General features: G+C 49.2%; 1 protein-coding gene across 1 annotated transcript in view; it reads left to right on the top strand.

Moving 5' to 3' along the window:
- The first annotated feature begins 11,274 nt into the window (after positions 1-11,274).
- The window catches only part of INSC (INSC spindle orientation adaptor protein), a 587,592-nt gene continuing 575,024 nt past the window's right edge, over positions 11,275-23,842 (top strand). Inside the window, exon 1 of the mRNA XM_063946474.1 lies at positions 11,275-11,496. Coding sequence (XP_063802544.1) covers positions 11,290-11,496 — 207 coding nt within the window. The 5' untranslated portion in view covers positions 11,275-11,289. The remainder of the gene's footprint in view (positions 11,497-23,842) is intronic.

The raw sequence follows: 23,842 nt of genomic DNA, 5'->3' as shown, positions 1-23,842 counted from the left end.
ACATTGACCCAGCCGCTACACACTCCACAGATTTATGGCATACTTACCTACTTTGCTGCCTCCTCCTCCGGGAGGAGGCAGCGTTGTAGGTGCATGGGGGCGTGGCTGGCAGCAGGACGGGCGGTTCGGGGGCGTGGCCGGCAGCAGGATGGGCGGTTCGGGGGCGTTGCATTAGGGTCGCGTCATCGTGACTACACCCCCCGCTGTGCTGTGCCGAGAAACGAGGCGCTGCATAGCGGGGCGGAGCTACGATGACGCGATTTAGCGCGACTCGTGTCATCGGACCCCCTCGGGCCGCCCACTTGTTCTCTGCTGCGGGCGGCCGAGGGGGAAAGCGGGAGGCTTGCCCACCTTTCCGGGGGACCGGGAGGGTCACCCGATTTTCGGGAGCCTCCCGGCCATTCCGGGAGGGTAGGCAAGTATGATTTATGGTGTGTAAACAATAATAAAAAAAAACACTTATCAATTTTATTATCTTTTATTTCATTTCTTTTTTACCTTTTTCATTTTATTCTATGTTTTCACTTCATCAAAATCTGTCCTTCACATCGGGAACTGCTTTTCCCACTTCCACCCTTGTTCCTCAGCACATTGCTGTATGTATTATTTCACACCTGCCTCACCCCACCGCACCTCACTGGTATTTCATGTGATAGTCCTGTGCATCTTATTAATTATCATTGTATTGATTCTCACTGCCCGCTGCAGCCGTTCCTGCTGATTGTGACCTTTTCACACAAAGCAGATCCACTTACTGTACACACACACACACACACACACACACACTTTTTTTTTTAGGTAGGGGATGCATCTGTTTCAGATGAACCTTTTGTACTCAGCATGAGGTGGGTGTAATGCCGGGTACACACTAGACCAGCGAGCGACGGGTAGCTCGCAGCCGCAATCCGGGTCACTCGACCCGTGCTGGCTGCTGCCGCTGGCAAACTTTGGGGGGAGACTGCAATTAACTCCTCCCCCCCCCCCGGGCGGTCCGTTGCGCTTGAGATCATACTTGACCTCTAGCATCTGTCAGTGTCAGGTCAGCGCCATAGGGGTGTGGTATTGAAAGTCGACAGTAACTAAGTCGACAATGTCTAGGTCGACCACTATTGGTCGACAGTAACTAGGTCGACAGGGTGTCTAGGTCGACAGGGTCTTTAGGTCGACATGTTATAGGTCGACAGGTCAAAAGGTCGACATGAGTTTTTAATGTTATTTTGATGTCGTTTTCTTCGTAGAGTGACCGGGAACCCCAATTAGTGCACCGCGTCCCCTCGCATGGCTCGCTGCGCTCGCCATGCTTCGGGCATGGTGCCTTCGCTCCGCTACCGCTTCGCTCGGCACAGATTACCGTTCCAATCGTAGTCCACGTGGATCGTTAAGTATGAAAAGGTTAAAAAAAAGAAAAAAATTGTGAAAAACTCATGTCGACCTTTTGACCTGTCAACCTAGAACATGTCGACCTAAAGACCCTGTCGACCTAGACACCCTGTCGACCTAGACACAGTGTCGACCTAGAACATGTCGACCAATAGTGGTCGACCTAGACATTGTCGACCTAGTTACTGTCGACTTTCAGTCCAGATCCCGCGCTATAGTTACCAGGAAGTGCTGGGAGCGCTCTGTACTGGCGCTCCCTGCACTTCCATTATACCCCTTTCCTATCATCTGAGGCGGGTCACGACCCGGGAGCCTGACACGGTAGCTGCGTTCCGTCTCCAAGTGGAACTGATGGAACGCAGTTCCGCCCCATTCCGGCTCACTTTAACCCCTGGTAAGTGCTGTTTTCTTGTTTGCTCATTTGATTATGTACTGTGTAATTGGGCGCTGCGGGTCCCTTGTGGCGCCATATAAATAAAGGATAATAATAATAATAAAGTGTTCCTGGACGTTGGATATGTACTATCTTGCGGTTGCTGAACTGGTTGCAAACTCATGCGCCTAAATTACCTAAATTGGAGGGTATGATCTGATGGAGATTCTGCACCTAGCGTGGGGCTAGTCCAAGTTTTGATGGTGCCTCCATAAAGAGGCACCAAGCGGGATTGTAGCACCTAAAGATGCACAGTGGGCGTCCCAGTCCTTGTACATTCCGGCACAAGGACGTCCGCCAGGGAAGGGCTTATACTAGTATTTATCATAAAACCCAGGCGCGACTGCGACATATGATGCGCACACGGACGCTCCCAAATCAGCCACTGTGTGTGACATCATCACAATGCAAAAAAATAAAAATGAGATAGAAAATGGAAGGAATTGTGCTCCTGCATATCCTCCAGCAGAAATATCTGCTCAGTAATTATTATATGTCTGTGCTAAAAAGGCTTCTTTGATTCTTTGCGAGGGTGTAGTATGATATGCCGGTGGCCGGACTCCCGGCGGCCAGCATACTGGCGCCAGAATCCCAACCACCTGCATACCGACAGCTGGCCGAGCGCAAATGAGCCGCTTGCGGGCACGGTGGCGTGCTATGCTATCTATTCTCCCTCCAGGGGGGTCGTGGACCCCCAAGAGTGAGAAAAGGTGTATGCCGGGTGTCAGGATTTCGGCGCCGGTATACTGTGCGCCGGGATCCCAACAGGCGGAAAACTGAAGACCACCCCTTTGCGACACATAACTCAGTTCACGGAATACCTTCTCAGCATCAATGAATGATGAAACTGGGTGTTGAGAAATTAATCAGCGGACAGATCTATGTGACGTGAAGAAACATTTAACCCAAACTGTGAAAACTGAATATTTCAATAAAATGTGCAGAGAATCTCAAGAATAAAATCATGAACTTCTGAACAGTCCTTTCCAGCCGCCACGATCAGACAAATCGGAGCCGTTGTTAGGACTAACCAGACACATTCATGACGTAAACCTGTATTTTACTTGATGAGGGGTTTGGGTTCCCTTCCCAACGCAGTTTATATGATTGTTAAGTAGAGTTTCTGCTTATATCCACTCAGTTCGAGGACTTGGCTTTGCCTAAAACCCAAATCTTTGCCCAGCGTCATCTGAAGAAACTTATGTGAATGTGTATTCCACATGTCCTCGTGGAACTGCCATGTGGGGGCAGGGGAGGATTATGCTCAACTAATAGACTCTATATCCTGCATTAAGGGCTGGATCTAGACTTTGTGGCACACCGGGTGAAAAAATAGGGGCGTGGCTTCACGGAGAAGAGGCGTGGTCAGTTATGCCCCCTGTAGAGTTGTGCCCCCTAGTTGCGCCGTGCCCCCAGTACTGTGCCCCCTGTAGAGTTGTGCCCCCTAGTTGTGCCGTGCCCCCAGAACTGTGCCCCCTGTATAGTTGTGCCCCCTAGTTGCGCCGTGCCCCCAGTACTGTGCCCCCTGTAGAGTTGTGCCCCCTAGTTGCACCGTGCCCCCAGAACTGTGCCCCCTGTATAGTTGTGCTCCCTAGTTGCGCTGTGCCCCCAGTACTGTGCCCCCTGTAGAGTTGTGCCCCCTAGTTGCGCCGTGCCCCCAGTACTGTGCCCCCTGTAGAGTTGTGCCCCCTAATTGCGCTGTGCCCCCAGTACTGTGCCCCCTAGTTGCGCGTGCCCCCAGTACTGTGCCCACTGTAGAGTTGTGCCCCCTAGTTGCGCTGTGCCCCCTGTAGAGTTGTGCCCCCTAGTTGCGCTGTGCCCCCAGTACTGTGCCCCCTGTAGAGTTGTGTCCCCTAGTTGCGCCATGCCCCCAGTACTGTGCCCCCTGTAGAGTCGTGCCCCCTAGTTGCGCCCCCTGTAGAGTTGTGCCCCCTAGTTGCGCTGTGCCCCCAGTACTGTTCCCCCTGTAGAGTCGTGCCCCCTAGTTGCGCCCCCTGTAGAGTTGTGCCCCCTAGTTGCGCTGTGCCCCCTGTAGAGTTGTGCCCCCTAGTTGCGCAGTGCCCCCAGTACTGTGCACCCTGTAGAGTTGTGCCCCCTAGTTGCGCTGTGCCCCCAGTACTGTGCCCCCTGTAGAGTTGTGCCCTAGTTGCGCTGTGCCCCCAGTACTGTGCCCCGGTAGAGTTGTGCCCCCTAGTTGTGCCGTGCCCCCAGTACTGTGCCCCCTGTATAGTTGTGCCCCCTAGTTGCGCTGTTCCCCCTGTAGAGTTGTGCCCCCTAGTTGCGCAGTGCCCCCAGTACTGTGCCCCTGTAGAGTTGTGCCCCCTAGTTGTGCCGTGCCCCCAGTACTGTGCCCCCTGTAGAGTTGTGCCCCCTAGTTGCGCTGTTCCCCCTGTAGAGTTGTGCCCCCTAGTTGCGCTGTGCCCCCAGTATTGTGCCCCCTGTAGAGTTGTGCCCTCTAGTTGCGCCGTGCCCCCAGTACTGTGCCCCCTGTAGAGTTGTGCCCCCTAGTTGCGCTGTGCCCCCTGTAGAGTTGTGCCCCCTAGTTGCGCCGTGCCCCCAGTACTGTGCCCCCTGTAGAGTTGTGCCCTCTAGTTGCGCCGTGCCCCCAGTACTGTGCCCCCTGTAGAGTTGTGCCCCCTAGTTGCGCTGTGCCCCCTGTAGAGTTGTGCCCCCTAGTTGCGCCGTGCCCCTAGTACTGTGCCCCCTGTAGAGTTGTGCCCCCAGTTGCGCTGTGCCCCCTGTAGAGTTGTGCCCCCTAGTTGCGCCGCTTAAAAAAAAATAAAAAAAATGAATACTCACAATCCCCGCTCCTGCTTCCTGACCGCTGCTGCCCTCTGTCTCCGGCCGCCAGCGCCGCTCCTCGGATCTATGGGAGAGACATCATGACGTCTCTCCCATAGCACCACATAGACACTAGAGGTCAATTATGACCCCTAGTGTCTATGTGCCGCTCCCACAATGCAGTGCTGTGCGCGATGACTTCATCGTGCACCGCACAGCATCGGGCATCTACCGAGCACCGGGGGGCACCAGTAGCAGATCTTGCCACAGCGGCGGCGCCCTCCGGAAGGCGGCGCCCCGGGCAAAAATCCTGCGTGCCTGTAGCAAGATCCGCTACTGCCTGCATTGCACATCTGAAGGGCCCTACACACTGGTCGATATCTTTGAAAGATATGAACGATGTAGTTCATAAATGAACGATAAATCGATCATATATTTCAGTGTGGATGCTTCATTGATGAACGATGCACGTGCCCGCAATCGTTCATCGTTGTTCATCGTTTACACATGCCAATCAATTTGTATATAGATGTGTGTACTCTCATATCATCCAAATTGGCCATCGATATCGTCCAGTGTGTTAGATTTAAATCGTTGGTGAAAAATCGACCATCGATAATATCGATGGTCGATAATATCGCCAACATTGCCCAGTGTATAGGCCCCTTAACTGACCTACATTAGCTTATATACGAATGCTCATTTCAGAACTGCCCCAATCCTGCCTAAGGCATACAGTACCCAGTATGCACTGCAGAACACATGTGCTGTCCTTAATGGAGTTTCCATGGCTGCCACTTTGTGAAAATGCTTATGAGTGGTTGGTGGTAAAGCGTATTCCTGACTATGGGCCTTATTCAGAGAAATACGCAAACCTGACATCCATCTCTGATGGTGGAGTATTATTATTACATTTTATTTATAAGGCGCCACAAGTGTTTCGCAGCGCCGTACAAAGGACAGTACAGGGAGACAAAACTTAGCATAACAGTAAATAAATAACAAAAATGGAGTGCAGGTAACAAAGAGCACCACAATTCTCAAAGCATAATACAGCTTAGATGTAAGTAGCGAAGGAGTAATCATTGTACTGCTTGGGGCTGGCGGCCATAGATAGAGAGGGGCCATTTACCAGCAGGAGAAAAAGCAGGTAAAGATGGTCGCTGAGTGAAATGTGTCAAGAAGAGGGCTTAGACAAGAGGAAAGAGGGCCCTGCTCTGAAGAGCTAACAATCTAGTGGGGAGGGGCAACAGACAGATGACATGAGGTGCAAGCAAGCAGGTAGAAGCCTGATGGTGGTATGCGAGCAAAGCAGAGATGTTCAAGGCATGGGGCAGGGGGATGCAGGATTAGCCTCAGGACTAGGTTATGCATTGGAGGGGTACGCTTTGATAAATAGGTGGGTTTTCAGTGCCCGTTTGAAGCTTTACAAGGTCGGGGAGAGCCTAATGGAGCGGGGGAGCGCATTCCACTGAAGGGGTGCAGCACGGGCAAAATCCTGAACTCGTGCATGGGAAGCAGTGACCAAGGCAGAGGAGAGGCGACGGTCATCAGCCGACCGTAGTGGGCGGGAGGGAGTATGAAGGGAGAGGAGGTTGGAGATGTAGGGAGCGGTGGAATTAGAGATGGCCTTGTATGTGAGGGTGAGGAGTTTGAAGAGGATTCTGTAGGGGAATGGGAGCCAGTGTAGATTTTGTCGAAGGGGAGTGGCAGAAGTGGAACAGCGGGAGAGGAAGATGAGCCTAGCTGCGGAGTTGAGGACAGATTGGAGGGGAGCGATGTGGGAGCAAGTGAGGCCAGTGAGGAGCACATTGCAGTAGTCGAGTCGTGAGATGACCAGTGAGTGGATGATAAGTTTAGTTGCACTCTGGGAGAGAAATGGCCTGATGCGAGCAATGTTGCGTAGCTGGAACCGACAAGATTGCGCCAGAGCTTGGATGTGGGGTGCAAAGGAGAGGGAGGAGTCAAGAGTGACGCCCAGGCAGCGGAGTTGGGGAACGGGGGAGATGATAGTGTTGTCAACAGTGATAGAGATATTTGTAGGGGGGAGTAGCTGCACATGTACAGAACAGGTCCCGCGTCATTACAAGCAGTGCTCCCTAAGTGCAGAGCTGGTCAGCGTTCCCGCAAACAAGGGGGTGTCGCCCATGTTTTCTGGGAGTGCTGAAGCCAGGATCTGCGACTTCTGATGCAGATTTCCTGGGCCCGGCTGAGCATTGAGTGAGCTTTGGCTTATTCAGATGACCGATGCTGCCAATATGCAGATGGTCGCGATGGTTATTCGATGCTGCACTCAGATCACAGATGCTGCCAGGAGACGTCTTTTTCCTACAGATGCCTCCTGCAGCATTTTTACACATCATTGTTGCATCCAAAGACAGCAATGTGTTCTTCATCCATCCCTGAACCAGGGCCTACGATCGTGTCCCTCCCCGAGGCAGCAGTAGCGTCGACAGTGATTTGTTTGCTGCCTCGCAGCACGGAGTTCTCGGTTTCGATTTCCATGAAGGCCATATTTGTGTGGAGTTTGTATGCTCTCCCTGTGTGTGTTTTTTTTTTGCGTGGGTTTCCTCCTGGTGCTTTGGTTTCCTCCCAAACTCCTAAAACATATGGGCCCTCATTCCGAGTTGATCGGTCGCAAGGCGAATTTAGCAGAGTTACACACGCTAAGCCGCCGCCTACTGGGAGTGAATCTTAGCTTCTTAAAATTGCGACCGATGTATTCGCAATTTTGCGATTACTAACTACTTAGCAGTTTCAGAGTAGCTCCTGACTTACTCTGCCTGTGCGATCAGTTCAGTGCTTGTCGTTCCTGGTTGACGTCACAAACACACCCAGCGTTCGCCCAGGCACTCCCACCGTTTCCCCGGCCACTCCTGCGTTTTTTCCGGAAACGGTAGCGTTTTCAGCCACACGCCCCTGAAACGCCGTGTTTCCGCCCAGTAACACCCATTTCCTGTCAATCACATTACGATCGCCGGAGCGAAGAAAAAGCCGTGAGTAAAAATACTTTCTTCATAGTAAAGTTACTTGGCGCAGTCGCAGTGCGAACATTGCGCATGCGTACTAAGCGGATTTTCACTGCGATGCGATGAAAAAGAACGAGCGAACAACTCGGAATGAGGGCCATAGGTAGGTTAATTAGCTTCTGGCAAATAAATTACCCCTAGTGTGTATGTGTTTCCGTGTTACTGGGAATAGAGATTGTAAGCTCTGTTGGGGCAGGGACGGATGTGGATGGCAGATATTCTTTGTAAATAACTGCGGTATATGTGTGCGCTATATAAATAATTATTTCTCAACCAGTAGCGCTGGGCTGATTTTCACTATAGTAGCGGAACCAGGGTCGGATTAAGCCTTGGGGGTGACCGGGGCACTTAAGACAGGGTGGCCCCCGGTGTAAGGTGGGGGATGTATATTAGATTGTGCATACCTCCCAACATGTCCCATTTCAGGAGGGACACCATGCTCTCTACTTGGACTTACCACTTAGTTAATACATGATTTGCGTCACCTGTGTTAAACTATTTAATTGATAAGAAAGGTGTTTCAACACAGGTGATTGCAATCATAAATTAAGAAGGAAGTCCAGGTAGAAAGCATTCTGTCCCTCCTGGAATGAGTCATGGTGAGAGTTATAGATTGTGTATATTAAATGTAAACCAATGGTGTATATTAGCTTTAAACTAATAGTTTAATAATACCTGGGTACTGTTTATACAGTAGATCCACTTAATTGAAATACAACTATTTTATACAATTTTCTTGTAGTGGAACAAAGGCAACTTAAACAACCTTAAAATACACATAGAAAAATAAAATAATTTATCTTGTCACATGCAAGAATAGCATCAGCCTCTGTACTACTTACACACTGGGACAGGACTCAGGAAGACTCTCTTTCTCTAGACCCAAATGGTTTAGTTGCATAAAAGTTTACACAGGACTCAGACACCCAGGCGGGGAGGAGGAGAAGCTGAGATCCCTGTGTCACTTAACGCTCTCTCCACCCTCCTATCTTTCCTCTGGTCAGGAGGCTCCGTCGGTAGCTCATGAAACATGATACTCCTGTGTCTCTTCCCACACTGCATACTGTCCTGCTTGCATTCTGGCTCTCGCATTAAGAGGGAAAGCTATTGATATCAGTGTGCTTTGGCTGGGGGGCCCTTGACACAGGGCGGCCCGGGGTACAGTATTCCTTGCATCCCAATTAATCTGGCTATGAGCGGAACATGTGTTAAGTCAAGTCCTTCTATGGCCACTCCTCCCCCCCCCCATAAAGCACATAGTTGTCCCTGAAAATGTCCACTTTCCAATGCTTCATCCCTTTACATAATCTGGCTATGCCTTCACTTCGCCCGACTCCTCCCCTCTGCCTGCCCAATTCTGCGTTCCTCCACAAATCTGACCATTTTCCTCTGCTGTCCTACGGTATGCCTCCCTGGGGAAATGTACTGTCGGTGCATGTGAGCAGTTCTTGACCAAATCAGACATTGTACCTCCATAACTGCAGACTGTTTGTTCTAACGACTACAAACTGAAAAATCCACGGCAAAAAAGTAATTTATGTTTGTTTGATCTGGTGGGCCTATGATGCAAGAAGGGCCTGGAGCTCACACATGCCCGTCTGTCTGGTTCAGGAGATCTGGGGAATACTGGCGGCTGAAAACTGTGCAGTTTGTGCATTTCCCAAAAAGCAAAAAAACAAAAAAAAAAATTACACTTTCTGGGAATATTTTATTGCAGGAAACCACTGAGTTTCACCTCACTGGAAGGAAAATAAGCTGGAAGAGGAGCCATGATCTGTGGATGACTCTTCTTGTGCAGAGCGTCCAGTTTAGGGAAAGTTTCTTCAGAGGACTAACAGCGAATGCCTGAAGGAAACACCTGTCACACATAAAAAGACATGTAGACTCCGGATGCTGCAGATTAGTAAATCATGTGTTTAGTCTCGAGAGTCTTTTTTTTTTGTTTTTTTAACTTTCTTTTACTGAAACTTCCCAATGTTAATATTTTTTTCTGTCATCAGAAACTTAAAAGTTTAAAGCAGTACTGAAGGAAAGAATTTGTGGAACTACAAGTCTCAGAATGCACCGTGCTTCTTCCCCAACATCCCGGAGAGCCGCCTCGCTTTCAGAGTTTCTGAAGATTTAATTGCTCCAAATATTTTGTAAACGAAGATGAGTGTTCGAAGTGTATGTAGAGCAACATCTGGCTGTTCTGTGAAACTACAAATCCCAGCATGCCTCAGGGACCAAACCCAGGAATATAGGGGGTCATTCCGTGTTGATCACACACTAGCTGTTTTAGCAGCCGTGCAAACGCATAGTCGCCGCCCACGGGGGAGTGTATTTTTGCTTTGCAAGTGTGCGAACGCCTGTGCAGCCGAGCTCTGCAAAAACATTTTGTGCAGTTTCAGAGTAGCTCTGCACTTACTCAGCCCTTGCGATCACTTCAGTCTTTTTGGTCCCGGAATTGACGTCACACACCCGCCCTCCAAACGGCCGGACACGCCTGCGTTTTCCTTACCACTCCCAGAAAACGGTCAGTTGACACCCATAAACGCCCTCTTTCTGTCAATCTTCTTGTGATCGGCTGTGCGTATGGATTCTTCGTTGCTCAGCAACGATCTGCATTGTGGGCCTAATTCTGAGTTGATCGCAGCAGAAAGTTTGTTAGCAGTTGGGCAAAACCATGGGGGTAATTCCAAGTTGATCGCAGCAGGATTTTTGATAGCAATTGGGCAAAACCATGTGCACTGCAGGGGAGGCAGATATAACATGTGCAGAAAGAGTTAGATTTGGGTGGGTTATTTTATTTCTGTGCAGGATAAATACTGGCTGCTTTATTTTTAGACTGCAAATTAGATTGCAGATTGAACACACCGCACCCAAATCTAACTCTCTCTGCACATGTTATATCTGCCTCCCCTGCAGTGCACATGGTTTTGCCCAATTGCTAACAAAAATCCTGCTGCGATCAACTTGGAATTACCCCCCATGTGCACTGCAGGTGGGGCAGATATAACATTTGCAGAGAGAGTTAAATTTGGGTGGGGTGTGTTCAAACTGAAATCTAAATTGCAGTGTAAAAATAAAGCAGCCAGTATTTACCCTGCACAGAAACAATATAACCCACCCATATCTAACTCTCTCTGCACATGTTATATCTGCCTCCCCTGCAGTGCACATGGTTTTGCCCAATTGCTAACAAACTTGCTGCTGCGATCAACTCAGAATTTCCCCCTGTACCCGTACAACGCGGGTGCGTATTGTGGTGCATACGCATGCAAAGTAGAGACCTGATTGCAGAGCAGCGAAAAATTGGCATCGTGCGATCAACTCGGAATGAACCCCATAGTTCCACAAAAGTCAGAAGGCTTGTCTGGTTGTAGGGTATCATTTCCAAAGGACTAAAAAGCGTTCCCGAAGATCCTGTAAACATGGCTCATAAACATTAGTATGGTCTGTTATTTTCTCCAGAAGAAGATTGCTGTTCCCCCTCTCTCTCCCGCATCCTCTTCCACTCACATTACCCTGTAACTCTCCGAAAGTGTCTAATTACCATCCTCAAAGCTTGACCAACGTGCTTCAATTCGGGGGCCTCACCAAAAATCTGTGAAAATATTCCCTCTGTGATGGCAGACGAAAATAGAAATATTCCAAGTCGTTTTGGACTCCAGCCTAACTGAAACTATGCAGAATTTCACTGGCAGTAGGACATCGCCTTGTGAGCAGACGTACAAGGATTTTCATTCTCCTGAAGGATACGTACAAGTGGGAGCGAGGTCCACAGCTGTCAGCCCCAACACATTCCCTCCATTAACACGCTGGTTTACGAGGCAACGTTGCGGCGATTTGAGTCATTTTTCGTTTTTACTGCAACCTCCAACGGATCGCGATGTAAGTTTTGGCAAGTTTCAAAGTAGTTTAAACATTGTACTTGTGGCACAGTCCTTTCTCTCTCTGCTGCTGAGGCTCTTTCTGGTGCTGAAACTCCAGATACATGAGAGTTTATCCTACGGCTTCACTGTGTCATGTCGTTTTGGAAAGTGACTGTATATCCTTACATAGGTTTCCAGTAGCGTAATACAGAAGTAATTCCATTAGTGCACGGTCTTGGTGAAGTTATGGCAGCTGGAGGAGGATTTGTCTTCACAGTTTTCACACTTCTTGGTGAGGATTTACTGTTAGACGTCAGGATTAGGATTCGTGCAAATTGCGCTCTTTGACGTGTATTCAGATTCGATCATTTCCAGCCATTTTCCCATGTGAGAGTCTCTGATCTAGAGGGTAAGTCAGAGTTGATCGCAGCAGCAAATTTGTTAGCAGTTGGGCAGAACCATCTGCACTGCAGGAGGGCAGATGTAACATGTGCAGAGAGAGTTAGATGTGGGTGGGGGGTGTTCAAACTGAATTCTAAATTGCAGTGTAAAAATAAAGCAGCCAGTATTTACCCTGCACAGAAACAAAATAACCCACCCAAATCTAACTCTCTCTGCAAATGATATATCTGCCCCCCCCCCCACTGCAGTGCACATGGTTTTGCCCAACTGCTAACAAAATTCCTGCTGCGATCAACTCTGAATTACACCCTATATGTTGCTCACAGAGATAAATTGACCAGTGTTTCAGAAAGTTCTCAAACTCTGACTGTTAGGCAATCTAGCGGTGCAGGTTTTAAGGATATCCAGGCTTGTGTACAGAATGTATAATCGAACTAACTGAGGTACAGTACTTATTAAGTCAGGGATAGCCATAAAACCTGGACGGTTAGGCTGGGCGCACACAATGGAACGATATATCGTTTGTTTATTTGTTTCGCAAAGCGGGCGTTCAGGTCTGAACAGCACGTGCGTATGCACCGCAATGCGCAAGCGCGACGGTACGCAGGGCAGCGACGAGATGGTGCAACAAATGCGATCGCACCAGTGATCGCAAGGAGATTGACAGGAAGAGGCAGTTTGTGGGTGGCAACTGACCGTTTTAGAGGAGTGTCTGGAAAAACGCAGGAGGGACCAGGCGTTTGGAGGGAGGGTTTCTGACGTCCGCTCCGGCCCCGATCATCGCACTAGAAGAGTAATTCCTGAGCTGTGCAGGGACTGTATAAACTTCTGTTTGTGCAGCTCTCCTGTACATGCGATCGCACCCCTGCACAGCGATTTCCCCCTCCCCCCTGTAGGCGGCGACTACCTGATCGCAGGGATGCAAAAATCGCCTGCTAGCAATCAGGTCTGAACTAGGCCCCATGTGCACTGCAGGAGGAGGGGGGGCAGCTTTAACATGTGCAGCGAGAGTTAGATTTGGGTGGGGTGTGTTAAAACTAAAATCTAAATTGCCTTGTAAAAAAAAAGCAGCCAGTATTTACCCTGCACAGAAACAATATAACCCGCCATATCTAACTCTCTGCACATGTTACATCTCCCCCACCTGCAGTGCACATGGTTTTGCCCAACTGCTAACAAAATTCCTGCTGCGATCAACTCTGAATTACACCCTATATGTTGCTCACAGAGATAAATTGCGTCGGCCCTGCGCACAGCCGATGGTCGATTTATCTTGCAGATACATCGACATGTCTGGCTGTGTGTACGGGCAACCCATACTGACTGCAGGGACTGACATCACAGCTGGGCGCCTAGTTGTGGCGTCAGGACAGACACATCCACCAGACGATTGGTAAGTGTGTATGCTTTGCTTACCAAATCGGACGCTATGCCTGCGGATCCACCCGTCGGCACACCTGTCGGCATAGTGTGTACCCAGCCTTGGGGTGCCTTGAGGATAGAGCAGAGAACCACTGTTGTATAGAATGAATAATTATGTGTGAATAGTAGATGTAGGGAAGTTTCTATTAACGTTCTTACCCTAAACCACTGCGGAACCCTGAGGTTTGCTTGGTTGCATACGGGGATAAATGTGCTTCATCAGTCAATGTCTTGATATGAGTGATATACAGAATGGCTGTAAGTGCTGGGCAGTTGCACATTGTACTTTGCTTATTTAGGTTCCGTAGTTTTCCACTTCATTGGATGCTGTGCCTTTAAGCTGACTGCAGAATTCCAGGGTAACATTCCAGACAGTTGTCAGTGAGAGTGAAATCCCAATAACGAGGGAGGAATTCTGAGACACAATGGTCCACTGTGTTAGTGATCAGCTGGAGAACACTGCAGCGTTGTTGCAGCCCCTGTCTTACAGAACATATAGCATACTGCGCCATAATGTATCGTTTCTGGAGACAGAATAGTCCTATTAATAATCATAATCTTATTACTCACCTGGGCCATCACCTATCTGTGACTTTATGCAAATGGACTACAACCTCCTCCCCTTGCGTATATCGGTGCGGACGAATGTGCATTGACTCAGACCCAGTTTTAGCGCCCATGCGCGCTGTAATACCGATTGGTGCCTTTTTATACACTACCATTGGTCGCACCATTAAATATTACACCAGCACTATTGCAGATGCAGTTTCTACTTCCGACCACGGCCTCCTATGCCTGCGGCTGTGCGTCTAGGAACGCAGGTGTCAGAGGAAAATCAGGATTTAGGACAATTACTGATAGAAGTTCTCCATCCAGTCAGCTGCATGGACAATAACCAGGTGACGAGAGTTTACCTGCTGTCACTAACATTACAGTGTCATTATGGGATGCTGTCCTACTAGATCTATACTGAACGCAGGCTCGGCAGTGCAGTCATATACAGAGGGCATATAACATGTCAGAGACGGGGGAATAATGCAGGTATGATCTGCAGCGGTAGCTTCTGGGTCAGTGGCGTAACTAGAAATTTTTCTCCAAGTCAAAAAATTCTTCGGCAGCTCATCCGCATGTTAATCTGCGCTAAATCAGTGGCGGCGCCCCCGCAGCCCCTCGCCCCCAAGCCACTGCGAGGGCTGCGGGGGCAGTAGTTACGCCACTGTTCTGGGTACTTTAATAATGCTTATAACATGTATAAAAATAAACATAGAAAAAATGCCATATGGGTGTTGCAGAAATGTGGAAATGCATTCCTCCCAACTTCTGGCCCTTCTGAATAGGGACACGCAGCGCCGGAGGCTGAAAGGGGGGCGGGGCTTCTGATAGAGGGGCCAGGTCTCAAGGTAAGGGGGCGTGACCTATTGACGCAACCCCCATTTTCGTCATTTTGGGGGGGTGCCCAGGGCTCCATGAGCCGCAGGCTCCCCTCCTTGTGCTGATAGATGTTGTGCGGTGATCACTGCCTCTCCAAACTGCCTCCGCCCCCCCCTTTCCAGCGTCGGGACACTGCCACCCGCGGGAGGGACAGCGGGACTATCCCGCTGAAATCGGGACAGTTGGGAGGTATGGAAACGGAACAAATAGTGTACTATAAAGAAGAATAAAATACTAATAAACACGTCAATGGCTGTAGTCAGACCAGAAACAATGATTTCTGACATCAGATCCAATTATGTTTTACAAACCTGAGAAATCATAGGCAAACGTAGGGGGGAAGAGGGGCTTCTAGTTGCCCGGAAACCCCCCTTCCCAACAGCCTGACCTGCATATGTCTGAAGTACTATTTTACATAAACTGCACTTTGGGCAGGCTATAACTTATTACATGCTAAGTAATTATGCATCCTTCATGAGCTTGCTACAATCGCTCTAAAATCACCCATTTGGAAACTCCCCTCCAGAAATCTTGCGTTTGCAACTGGAAATGCATGTAAAACACATTTGAAAAATGACAGAGGGCATGTACCCAAATTCACTGTGCACGGAACCAGTGGGGAGCGCCGGGTGTAGCCCGCTGAGCCTCACCTGTGGGCCTCAGCTCTTTCTGCTTTATTACCCATCTGTCCTTTTCTCCAACTCTTAAGTCCCCCATCCACCGGTGCGATATGGTCAGTTTTCATCCGATTCCGAGCTTTCTGTTTGATGAATCGGATGAAAAGTGTCACATCGCATGTAATTTTCCTCCGACTCCGATCCAAGGCGCGTTCCCGTGCTCGCAGGTCAGCATGATTATTTATCGCAATCGGAGGGAAAAAGGTGCACATCGGAGTGCTTTTGTCATACCTCCCAACTGTCCCGATTTTCACGGGACTGTCCCGCTGTACCACCCGCGGGCTGCAGTGTCCCGCGGTGAGGGGGGCGGGGGGGCAGTTGGGAGGCTCTGTCTCTCGCTGCCCTGCTTAGCAGAGCAGCGGTGAATAGACGCATGCGCACAGCGTCTATTCACTGGAGTCAGAGGGAGAGGGGGCATGCCAGCGGCTCACAGAGTGAAGAAAATGGGGGGGGGGGGGGTGGCTCGCGATTGCGGGTCCTCCCACTAAGCCACACCCCCTTTTCATAGGACACCCCCCTTTTCGGGAGCGCGCACGACTTTGTCGCGCGTGTGTCCCTCTCCCAGTGACGACAAAGTTGGGAGGTATGCTTTTGTACACCTGCGATCCTTTTGCAGGCGATAACTCGGAGGAGTCACTTGACTGGTACCTGGACACGCCTATCCACACGCCCAGCAGCAGCAGCAGCAGCGTAGCACTCGTAGGCGGCTTTTATATTGGGCTTCTGTGCAAAATAGGATTAAGTAGGTACCAGCACACATCACAGCCATATACATAATAGCTACATGTACATGTTTTAGCACCGTCCACCAATGTAAGCACACTGTCCACCATGTTTATCACTGCACACTGCCCAGCACCACCCATATCCCTCAGAGCACAATGGCTGCTGTGTACATATGCTTATTTAGCCCATCCCACCAGATACATCTGATGTGTAAATCGTATGTTAAAAATGTCCTTTCAGATATATCACATCAGATGGATTCACACTTGATAAATCGGATGCGATACGTCAGATGTAAAAAAAATCCCACTAGTTGTAAATTGTAATCGCAAGACTCCTGGGAAGCTGCCGGGAAGGTCAGGGGAAAATCGGATCCGACTTTCAGTTCAGACAAGTCTCACTAGTGGATGGGGGCCTTTACTCTCTGGTTTACGGGGGTCAATCTGACCCGATCGCACGCTGCAGTTTATCGTAGCGGTGCGATCGGGTCAGAACTGTGCATGCGCTGATTGACAGGCAGAGGCGGTCGCTGGGCGGGGGCAGAACGGTGGCATTTGGCCTTTGTTTCGTGGGCGCGGTCCGCGATGCCTTTGCACTTCTGCGGGGGGGGGGGGGGGGGGGGGCGGTACTGACATGTGGGGCGGACTAGCCCTGTGCTGGGTTAGTCCGCATGTCAGTGTGAATGATCGTAGCTGTGCTAAATTTAGCACAGCTACGATCATCTCGGAATGACCCCCTACGCCCCAACCCAGCCTCATACATGGCTCCAGCTCTTAGGGGTCATGTCTGGTAACTGACGTTTGTCTGGGTGCCTCTCACTGCTCTAGATGCATGGACAGTTAGTTATATGTTTTTTATCTTGTGTTTTTTTTCATTATACTTTTTTTTAAGTACTTATAATCACATTTACTATGCAGACAATGATTTTTATATTACTATGAAAGGTTCCACGTGTGCAAAATAAACTCCTTTAATCTATCCTAAAGGAACGTCTATTGCAAGAATGGCTCCATCCTCTTTGTGCAATCACAAGGCCAGATGTAGCGGGCGATTCAGAGCTGATCACCCGCTGTGCGTTTTCGCACAGTGGGCGATCAGCAATAGACTGCGCATGCGTATGCACCACAATGCACACGCGCAGCTGGCAACAACAATGACATCGCCGCTCACCGACAGGATGGTGCAAACATTTTATTTGCACGGGCGTTCGCCAGGTGATTGACAGGAAGAGGCTGTTGGTGGTAACTGACCGTTTACTGGGAGTGTCCGGTAAAACGCAGGCGTGTCCAAGCGTTTTCAGGGAGGGTGTCTGACGTCCGCTCCGGCCCCGATCAGCCTGTTCTCATCGCACTGTAGGAGTAAGTCCTGGGCTGCGCACAGACTGCACACACTGGATTTTTGCAGCTCGGCGTACACATGCGATTGCACACCTGCACTGCAAATTTACCCCCGCTACAAAACCCTTCCCTGGTGTACATTCCTGCGTCTGAAGGATGTAAGGTGCTGAAATACCACCATCGGTCCTTAAATCGAAACCTGCACCGCCCCTGTGGCTGGAGCAGTTACTCTGTCCACGTCAGGCATCCTGGGGATAATTCAGATGTGGATGGAGCTGCGTCAGACCTGGTCTGAGCATGTGCGAACGGGCCCTGCGACACAGGACCCAGTACTGCATCAGACTGTCATTGATTAACAGCCTTATGCTATTTATTCTATTACAGGGAGCGGCGATGGTCTCCGTTTGTGAAAATGGAGGCGTGTTGCCGCTGTTTAATGGCCTATAACAAGGATCTGTGACGGGCGCCTCGTACGATCTCATGGGTGCTGCAAGCCGTCCCATAGTGCAATGACCCGATGCTACGATCCAGGACGTTTCTCGGATCACTACTGCAGCGGGAGGCGTCTACTTGTAATAGATGCTTCCACCCGATGGTGTTGCAATGACCCGATGCTACGATCCAGGACGTTTCTCGGATCACTATTGCAGCGGGAGGCGTCTACTTGTAATTGATGCTTCCGCCCGATGGTGTTGCAATAACCCGATGCTACGATCCAGGACGTTTCTCAGATCACTACTGCAGCGGGAAGCGTCTACTTGTAATAGATGCTTCCGCCCGATGGTATTGCAATAACCCGATGCTACGATCCAGGACGTTTCTGGGATTACTACTGCAGCGGGAGGCGTCTACTTGTAATAGATGCTTCCGCCCCATAGTGTTCCAATTAGAGATGAGCGGGTTCGGTTTCTCTGAATCCGAACCCGCCAGAACTTCATGTTTTTTTTCACGGGTCCGAGCGACTCGGATCTTCCCGCCTTGCTCGGTTAACCCGAGCGCGCCCGAACGTCATCATGACGCTGTCGGATTCTCGCGAGGCTCGGATTCTATCGCGAGACTCGGATTCTATATAAGGAGCCGCGCGTCGCCGCCATTTTCACACGTGCATTGAGATTGATAGGGAGAGGACGTGGCTGGCGTCCTCTCCGTTTAGAATTAGAATAGATTAGAGAGACACTTGATTTACTAATTTTGGGGAGCATTAGGAGTACTCAGTAGTGTACAGTGCAGAGTTTTGCTGATAGTGACCAGTGACCACCACTTTTATTTATAATCCGTTCTCTGCCTGAAAAAAGCGATACACAGCACACAGTGACTCAGTCACATACCATATCTGTGTGCACTGCTCAGGCTCAGGCCAGTGTGCTGCATCATCTATTATCTATATATAATATTATATATATCTGTCTGACTGCTCAGCTCACACAGCTTATAATTGTGGGGGAGACTGGGGAGCACTACTGCAGTGCCAGTTATAGGTTATAGCAGGAGCCAGGAGTACATAATATATTATATAGTGAGTGACCACCAGACACACAGTGCAGTTTATTTAATATATCCGTTCTCTGCCTGAAAAAAGCGATACACACAGTGACTCAGTCAGTCACATACCATATCTGTGTGCACTGCTCAGGCTCAGGCCAGTGTGCTGCATCATCTATATATATTATATATCTGTCTGACTGCTCAGCTCACACAGCTTATAATTGTGGGGGAGACTGGGGAGCACTACTGCAGTGCCAGTTATAGGTTATAGCAGGAGCCAGGAGTACATAATATTATATTAAAATTAAACAGTGCACACTTTTGCTGCAGGAGTGCCACTGCCAGTGTGACTAGTGACCAGTGACCTGACCACCAGTATATAATATTAGTAGTATACTATCTCTTTATCAACCAGTCTATATTAGCAGCAGACACAGTACAGTGCGGTAGTTCACGGCTGTGGCTACCTCTGTGTCGGCACTCGGCAGCCCGTCCATAATTGTATATACCACCTAACCGTGGTTTTTTTTTCTTTCTTTATACATACATACTAGTTACGAGTATACTATCTCTTTATCAACCAGTCTATATATTAGCAGCAGACACAGTACAGTGCGGTAGTTCACGGCTGTGGCTACCTCTGTGTCGGCACTCGGCAGCCCGTCCATAATTGTATATACCACCTAACCGTGGTTTTTTTTTCTTTCTTTATACATACATACTAGTTACGAGTATACTATCTCTTTATCAACCAGTCTATATATTAGCAGCAGACACAGTACAGTGCGGTAGTTCACGGCTGTGGCTACCTCTGTGTCGGCACTCGGCAGCCCGTCCATAATTGTATATACCACCTAACCGTGGTTTTTTTTTCTTTCTTTATACATACATACTAGTTACGAGTATACTATCTCTTTATCAACCAGTCTATATTAGCAGCAGACACAGTACAGTGCGGTAGTTCACGGCTGTGGCTACCTCTGTGTCGGCACTCGGCAGCCCGTCCATAATTGTATATACCACCTAACCGTGGTTTTTTTTTCTTTCTTTATACATACATACTAGTTACGAGTATACTATCTCTTTATCAACCAGTCTATATATTAGCAGCAGACACAGTACAGTGCGGTAGTTCACGGCTGTGGCTACCTCTGTGTCGGCACTCGGCAGCCCGTCCATAATTGTATATACCACCTAACCGTGGTTTTTTTTTCTTTCTTTATACATACATACTAGTTACGAGTATACTATCTCTTTATCAACCAGTCTATATTAGCAGCAGACACAGTACAGTGCGGCAGTTCACGGCTGTGGCTACCTCTGTGTCGGCACTCGGCAGCCCGTCCATAATTGTATATACCACCTAACCGTGGTTTTTTTTTCTTTCTTTATACATACATACTAGTTACGAGTATACTATCTCTTTATCAACCAGTCTATATATTAGCAGCAGACACAGTACAGTGCGGTAGTTCACGGCTGTGGCTACCTCTGTGTCGGCACTCGGCAGCCCGTCCATAATTGTATATACCACCTAACCGTGGTTTTTTTTTCTTTCTTTATACATACATACTAGTTACGAGTATACTATCTCTTTATCAACCAGTCTATATATTAGCAGCAGACACAGTACAGTGCGGTAGTTCACGGCTGTGGCTACCTCTGTGTCGGCACTCGGCAGCCCGTCCATAATTGTATACTAGTATCCAATCCATCCATCTCCATTGTTTACCTGAGGTGCCTTTTAGTTGTGCCTATTAAAATATGGAGAACAAAAATGTTGAGGTTCCAAAATTAGGGAAAGATCAAGATCCACTTCCACCTCGTGCTGAAGCTGCTGCCACTAGTCATGGCCGAGACGATGAAATGCCAGCAACGTCGTCTGCCAAGGCCAATGCCCAATGGCATAGTACAGAGCATGTCAAAACCAAAACACCAAATATCAGTAAAAAAAGGACTCCAAAACCTAAAATAAAATTATCGGAGGAGAAGCGTAAACTTGCCAATATGCCATTTACCACACGGAGTGGCAAGGAACGGCTGAGGCCCTGGCCTATGTTCATGGCTAGTGGTTCAGCTTCACATGAGGATGGAAGCACTCAGCCTCTCGCTAGAAAACTGAAAAGACTCAAGCTGGCAAAAGCACCGCAAAGAACTGTGCGTTCTTTGAAATCCCAAATCCACAAGGAGAGTCCAATTGTGTCGGTTGCGATGCCTGACCTTCCCAACACTGGACGTGAAGAGCATGCGCCTTCCACCATTTGCACGCCCCCTGCAAGTGCTGGAAGGAGCACCCGCAGTCCAGTTCCTGATAGTCAGATTGAAGATGTCAGTGTTGAAGTACACCAGGATGAGGAGGATATGGGTGTTGCTGGCGCTGGGGAGGAAATTGACCAGGAGGATTCTGATGGTGAGGTGGTTTGTTTAAGTCAGGCACCCGGGGAGACACCTGTTGTCCGTGGGAGGAATATGGCCGTTGACATGCCTGGTGAAAATACCAAAAAAATCAGCTCTTCGGTGTGGAGGTATTTCACCAGAAATGCGGACAACAGGTGTCAAGCCGTGTGTTCCCTTTGTCAAGCTGTAATAAGTAGGGGTAAGGACGTTAACCACCTCGGAACATCCTCCCTTATACGTCACCTGCAGCGCATTCATAATAAGTCAGTGACAAGTTCAAAAACTTTGGGTGACAGCGGAAGCAGTCCACTGACCAGTAAATCCCTTCCTCTTGTAACCAAGCTCACGCAAACCACCCCACCAACTCCCTCAGTGTCAATTTCCTCCTTCCCCAGGAATGCCAATAGTCCTGCAGGCCATGTCACTGGCAATTCTGACGAGTCCTCTCCTGCCTGGGATTCCTCCGATGCATCCTTGCGTGTAACGCCTACTGCTGCTGGCGCTGCTGTTGTTGCCGCTGGGAGTCGATGGTCATCCCAGAGGGGAAGTCGTAAGCCCACTTGTACTACTTCCAGTAAGCAATTGACTGTTCAACAGTCCTTTGCGAGGAAGATGAAATATCACAGCAGTCATCCTACTGCAAAGCGGATAACTGAGGCCTTGGCATCCTGGGTGGTGAGAAACGTGGTTCCGGTATCCATCATTACTGCAGAGCCAACTAGAGACTTGTTGGAGGTACTGTGTCCCCGGTACCAAATACCATCTAGGTTCCATTTCTCTAGGCAGGCGATACCGAAAATGTACACAGACCTCAGAAAAAGAGTCACCAGTGTCCTAAAAAATGCAGCTGTACCCAATGTCCACTTAACCACGGACATGTGGACAAGTGGAGCAGGGCAGGGTCAGGACTATATGACTGTGACAGCCCACTGGGTAGATGTATGGACTCCCGCCGCAAGAACAGCAGCGGCGGCACCAGTAGCAGCATCTCGCAAACGCCAACTCTTTCCTAGGCAGGCTACGCTTTGTATCACCGCTTTCCAGAATACGCACACAGCTGAAAACCTCTTACGGCAACTGAGGAAGATCATCGCGGAATGGCTTACCCCAATTGGACTCTCCTGTGGATTTGTGGCATCGGACAACGCCAGCAATATTGTGTGTGCATTAAATCTGGGCCAATTCCAGCACGTCCCATGTTTTGCACATACCTTGAATTTGGTGGTGCAGAATTTTTTAAAAAACGACAGGGGCGTGCAAGAGATGCTGTCGGTGGCCAGAAGAATTGCGGGACACTTTCGGCGTACAGGCACCACGTACAGAAAACTGGAGCACCACCAAAAACTACTGAACCTGCCCTGCCATCATCTGAAGCAAGAAGTGGTAACGAGGTGGAATTCAACCCTCTATATGCTTCAGAGGTTGGAGGAGCAGCAAAAGGCCATTCAAGCCTATACAATTGAGCACGATATAGTAGGTGGAATGCACCTGTCTCAAGTGCAGTGGAGAATGATTTCAACGTTGTGCAAGGTTCTGATGCCCTTTGAACTTGCCACACGTGAAGTCAGTTCAGACACTGCCAGCCTGAGTCAGGTCATTCCCCTCATCAGGCTTTTGCAGAAGAAGCTGGAGGCATTGAAGAAGGAGCTAAAAGGGAGCGATTCCGCTAGGCATGTGGGACTTGTGGATGCAGCCCTTAATTCGCTTAACAAGGATTCACGGGTGGTCAATCTGTTGAAATCAGAGCACTACATTTTGGCCACCGTGCTCGATCCTAGATTTAAAGCCTACCTTGGATCTCTCTTTCCGGCAGACACAGGTCTGCTGGGGTTGAAAGACCTGCTGGTGACAAAATTGTCAAGTCAAGCGGAACGCGACCTGTCAACATCTCCTCCTTCACATTCTCCCGCAACTGGGGGTGCGAGGAAAAGGCTCAGAATTCCGAGCCCACCCGCTGGCGGTGATGCAGGGCAGTCTGGAGCGACTGCTGATGCTGACATCTGGTCCGGACTGAAGGACCTGACAACGATTACGGACATGTCGTCTACTGTCACTGCATATGATTCTCTCAACATTGATAGAATGGTGGAGGATTATATGAGTGACCGCATCCAAGTAGGCACGTCACACAGTCCGTACTTATACTGGCAGGAAAAAGAGGCAATTTGGAGGCCCTTGCACAAACTGGCTTTATTCTACCTAAGTTGCCCTCCCACAAGTGTGTACTCCGAAAGAGTGTTTAGTGCCGCCGCTCACCTTGTCAGCAATCGGCGTACGAGGTTACATCCAGAAAATGTGGAGAAGATGATGTTCATTAAAATGAATTATAATCAATTCCTCCGCGGAGACATTGACCAGCAGCAATTGCCTCCACAAAGTACACAGGGAGCTGAGATGGTGGATTCCAGTGGGGACGAATTGATAATCTGTGAGGAGGGGGATGTACACGGTGATATATCGGAGGGTGAAGATGAGGTGGACATCTTGC

This window comes from Pseudophryne corroboree, chromosome 11 (genome assembly GCF_028390025.1).
Source record: "Pseudophryne corroboree isolate aPseCor3 chromosome 11, aPseCor3.hap2, whole genome shotgun sequence".
Classification (NCBI taxonomy): domain Eukaryota; kingdom Metazoa; phylum Chordata; class Amphibia; order Anura; family Myobatrachidae; genus Pseudophryne; species Pseudophryne corroboree.
The sequence above is the reverse complement of the archived record's forward strand: the minus strand, read 5'-3'. Positions and strand labels throughout refer to the sequence as shown.